Source organism: Cucurbita moschata, unplaced genomic scaffold (genome assembly GCF_002738365.1).
Source record: "Cucurbita moschata cultivar Rifu unplaced genomic scaffold, Cmos_1.0 Cmo_Scf00057, whole genome shotgun sequence".
NCBI classification, from domain to species: Eukaryota; Viridiplantae; Streptophyta; class Magnoliopsida; order Cucurbitales; family Cucurbitaceae; genus Cucurbita; species Cucurbita moschata.
This window is the reverse complement of record NW_019268573.1, coordinates 851,872-856,856: the sequence shown is the minus strand read 5'-3', so window position 1 is coordinate 856,856 and position 4,985 is coordinate 851,872. Positions and strand designations below refer to the sequence as shown.

At 36.9% G+C, this 4,985-nt stretch overlaps 1 protein-coding gene across 1 annotated transcript; it reads left to right on the top strand.

The window, feature by feature from the left end:
* Window positions 1-4,044: 4,044 nt before the first annotated feature.
* LOC111436618 lies at window positions 4,045-4,761 on the top strand. The gene has a single exon (XM_023074357.1). The coding sequence runs from the start codon at window positions 4,045-4,047 to the stop codon at window positions 4,759-4,761; it is 717 nt and encodes a 238-aa protein (XP_022930125.1).
* Window positions 4,762-4,985: the final 224 nt, after the last annotated feature.

The window sequence follows — 4,985 nt, the reverse complement described above, 5'->3', positions numbered from 1 at the left end:
TAACCCACACATCATCATAACTCATACATCATACATCATCATAAGTCATATACCGCATCGTACGACATAGTTCATACATCATCATAACTCATACAATTTTTAGCCTATCCTATAGTAAGGCCACTTACCTGGTTGGACTTAGCCGAAGAATTCCCTAATTTATTTACGTAAGCTCCCGTTTCTCGAGAACTACACCAAATGTTGCCAAGGTTTGCTTCCTATCGCATCGTTCGTCACATTTTAGTATTTCACATTTTAATTAATAATCCAACTAACCGTGTGAAAAACTGCTCTAAACGGTCTCAATANGGTGACGGGGCATCGACGTTGGGACCATGGAACGTGCCAAGCCTACATTGTAGGCTAGTCTACAGAATCTAAAACCTAGAGCTCTGATACCAACTGTAACGACCCTAAATTTCCACATACTCAGAGTAGCTACTAACATCTCATGCTCATCTATAATGCGGAAAATATAACTCTTACATGAACATAATTGATAACGAAAATTTCAAAAAAACGTTTAAAACAACTTCTTCTCTGAAAACACAGCCATGGTCTTACGTGTTTAAATATGAAATACTGAAATTTAGAGAAAACAAAAACAAATACAAAATAATTTAAAACAATTAAATGCAAAACAACCTATTCTAACTTAAGACTAGAAATTTAAATATGAGTCTACCCTATGCACGTGCCACAGTCTCTGCTCGCGATGTCGCCCTCCTCCGTACAAGTGCGCCTTGCCTTTACCTGAAAAATGATGTGGCACACGGCCTGAGTATTTCAAAGAATACTCAGTAAGTGGCCCCACTATAGGGGGCCATGCAAATGCAAACACATGCAATCATGATTTAGGGACCTATCTCTAATCATCTTAGGGGTGGCCTCCAGTCTCGGATAAATTGGATGTGTAGTACTTCCCTACACACGACTCACACGTGCGAGTGTGAATCCCCAGGGCGCTCGCACACCCCCTGGACCCTCTGGTCAAGCTAATCTGTAGCGACGTCCGGAGGTCAGCGGAACCCCATAGTGTCATGCGCCTCATGAACATCCTCATCTGTGTGCATTCGCACCTATGCGCATTCGCGCTCATCATATGGTGCGCGTCCGCACTCATCATCTCTAGGGGAAGTAGCCCTATGCTTATGAACACACAATATGCATGAGGTCCCTCTAAATCCATCATAATGTCTCTTCTGACACAACCCTCTAGTCTCATCTCTTTGTTACTCTAGGTAACACATACTCGTGGATATTTATATTAATATCATTTTCACGCTCTTAGGGTTGTGTCCTATGTCGATCTAACGACATGATGCAATATGACACTCATTATCATATAGCATGCTCAATATGGAAACATCATCATATTAAGGTAAACGTCACGCAATCATCATACTCATCATATTGCCACAAAGTGCATCAAACATATCAAGTACGACATTCATCAATATATATATATACTGAGCACATCATCAGGTATCATAACCCGCACATCATCATAACTCATACATCATACATCATCATAAGTCATATACCGCATCGTACGACATAGTTCATACATCATCATAACTCATACAATTTTTAGCCTATCCTATAGTAAGGCCACTTACCTGGTTGGACTTAGCCGAAGAATTCCCTAATTTATTTACGTAAGCTCCCGTTTCTCGAGAACTACACCAAATGTTGCCAAGGTTTGCTTCCTATCGCATCGTTCGTCACATTTTAGTATTTCACATTTTAATTAATAATCCAACTAACCGTGTGAAAAACTGCTCTAAACGGTCTCAATAAAAATCGAATTCCATGTTTTCATTGTTTCTAAATTATATAGGATAATAAAACTTAAAACTTAAATTAATAATATGTCAATATTATTAATATTTCAAGTGGCTTGGATAATTCAACATTTAATGTTATATCCTATAGATACAAATACAACAATTTCTCATATCTTCTTCTATCACTTATTTCTCTTCTATGTCATATTTTAATTCTATTTACGGTACTTACCATTTTTTCAAACAGTTCTAACTTTCTTTTCTTTCCTAAAATCCTCTCTCTGTTGTTTTTTTTTTCTTCTTTCTTTTAACTCTAATTCTGTTTAGCCTCTTAATTTTGTCATTGCCATATGAACGGTACTTGTCATCTTCAAACTGTTCTAACTTTCTTTTCTTTCCTAAAATCCTCTCTCTTTGTTTTTTTTTTCTTGTTTCTCTCTACTCTAATTCTGTTTAGCCTTTCAATTCTACTTCCATATCTAATTATTTTAAGCCATTTAAATTTAATTCTTTTAATTAGTTTCATTATTTTAGGCAGTTTATTACACTGGGTTTAATTCTACTCACCAGACTTTCTTTAACTTTACTGTTTCCAAATCTAATCTCCTCTCTTTCCTGGGAAAATCTCTTTTGATTATATTTTCCAAATTTGGTATTTTTTATTTTTATTTGATCTGTCTTCCAATCTTTCTCTCTTTTCCTCTCTGTCTCATATTTTAATTCTATTGCTAGATTTTATTTTCTTTGAATATGTATCCAGATCTTTCTTTTCCCTATCTTTCTCTCCTCCTTATCTATCTATTCTTTTTTTTTATCAATTTTCATGGACCCTCGCTAGGACATATAATTTCTAATTCAGATCATTGCAACAGATAATTTCTAAATTTCTAACTCAGATCTAAATAATTGCTAATATCCTTTGCAGAAAGAAAGAGAAAAATAAAAAAAAAAAAGGTAAATCTGACTCCTAACCTTTTGAAATGACATCTCTGTCTACCATCTCTCCATTATCTGTCTTCCTTCTGGTTTCCTCCAGAAAAATATTTTCTTTCTATTTTTGTTTTTTTGCTGAGTTATTGATACTGAGGGAGATATTGTAGGGGATGGACGGAGAGATTAAAGAGGTGGTCAGTTTTTTTTCTTTTTCTTTATTTTGTTATTTTTATTTTAACACACATATATATATTTATATAACTAAACCCAACGGGGCGTTACATTGACTCAGAGGAGTTCGAAGACTACCAAAAGGGGCGAGGTATATTCGAAACATCCTCCGTTAGAAGAAGTCGAATTCGACAACTACTATGGAGAAAAGGTCAACGCTAGCCCTTTCAAACATATTCCGGAACGACTAGAAAAGGGTAATCCGACCCTAAAGAATATCAAGAATATCCAGCATCAAAACAATTACTCAAATAACATTTTATCCACGATCGCTACTCAACTTGAAAGTATCGAGGGAAAAATCTCAAAGAAATTAGGTACTCAGCAGGAACAGGCAAGTAGCTCTATACCAAAGGTTGATGAGTCAATACCCATACTCAGACCGGCAAATCTCAAAATATTTACAAAAAGAATTTCAAAAGAAGAGGCTGCAATGGCCAAGATAGAGGAAAAGTTGGACAGGATATTAAATCCCGCCATGACGCCTCAAGATTCATCTGTCAATGTCGTTAACAATGACAACGAAAACCAAGAATTCGAAGACGAGATTGCAAATGAGAGAGAAGAACCTTTCTACAATCGAATTGAAAGGATCTCTAGAAGAAGTCAAAATAATGCCAGTAATCAGAAAAACTGGTATCCTCAACCGTCTTTTCTGGATATCCAGTTCGAAGAAAAGACACTACAAACTCAAGCTCATTACGATGGTTTAGCAATCTATGAATGGAATATCGATGGATTGTCTGACTATCATATAATGAATGTTGTCAATGAGATGATGATGGCCGCAGGCGCGTATAAATTACAAGGCCATAAATTCGACCATCAGATAGCTCAAGTTTTGGTAACCGGATTTACCGGGCAACTCAAAGATTGGTGGGACAAATATCTCGATGAAACAACCCGCCAACAGATATTAAACCACTATGTCATTAGGCCAACTACTCAAATCATCAAAGAAGAAGGTCCATCAACTAGGACCGAAGTACAACATGAAAGGGTAGAGGATGTTGTCAACACCCTCATATATACCCTCATAGAATTCTTCGTCGGCGACCCTCTGAAATACTAGGAGAGATCCGCCGAGATACTCATGAATCTGAAATGCCCTACCTTAGGTGATTTCAAGTGGTACAAAGACATGTACTTCAGCAAAGTTCTTATTAGAACAGATAGTTCATTGGAATTCTGGAAAGAGAATTTCGTCAATGGACTACCAAAACACTTCTCAAGGAGGATCAAAGATGGTCTTAAGACAAAGTACAATGGAACAATTCCATGGCAAACTTTGTCATACGGATCCATAGCATCCGTCATCATAGAAGAAGGACTCAGACTTTGTAATGAGTCAAAGATTCAAAACAAGCTCAATTCTTCGATATCAAACAGAAAAGAGCTTGGAAGATTTTGCGATCAATATGGATGCAAGGGAATAGAAGCTCCCTCAACCTCCAGACGAAAGAAGGTTAAGACGCATCCAAAACCTTATCATTCATACAGGCCTAGAGAAACATATCTGAATAAACCCGTGCAGTCTCAGAAGCCAAGATATTCAAGAAGGAAGTATATTCCTACAAAAACCCATAGAGGAAAGAAAAAGCAAACTTCCTTCAAATGTCGTGAAGAAGGACACTATGTTAACAAGTGTCCAATCAGAGGAAAGATCAATGAGTTGGATATAGATCAAGAGCTGAAAAATCAGCTATTACGACTGACCCTAACTGACTCAGAGCAATCAAGCGAGGGAGAAATCCTCGAACTCCAAAAAGAATCCGATTCATATTCAAGCACAGAATACGAATCAGAATAGGAGGGAAAAAGGACATGCGAAGGATGCATAAATGTCCTCACAAAGGATCAAGAAATTCTACTCGAAGTAGTAGAAAAAGTTCAAGATCCAGAAATTCAACAGAAAATTGTTCAACGACTTAGAGATGCCATGACAATCTCTAAGCCACCTGAAAGGGAAGAAAGAAATCCCTACAGACTTCAATCTGTTCTCCAAAGATTTGAAAAACCGAGGGAACTCACTAC

What these genes read in the sequence shown, in the direction of transcription:
- LOC111436618 (XM_023074357.1), top strand. Translation starts at nt 4,045, where the DNA reads ATGAATCTGAAATGCCCTACCTTAGGTGATTTCAAGTGGTACAAAGAC.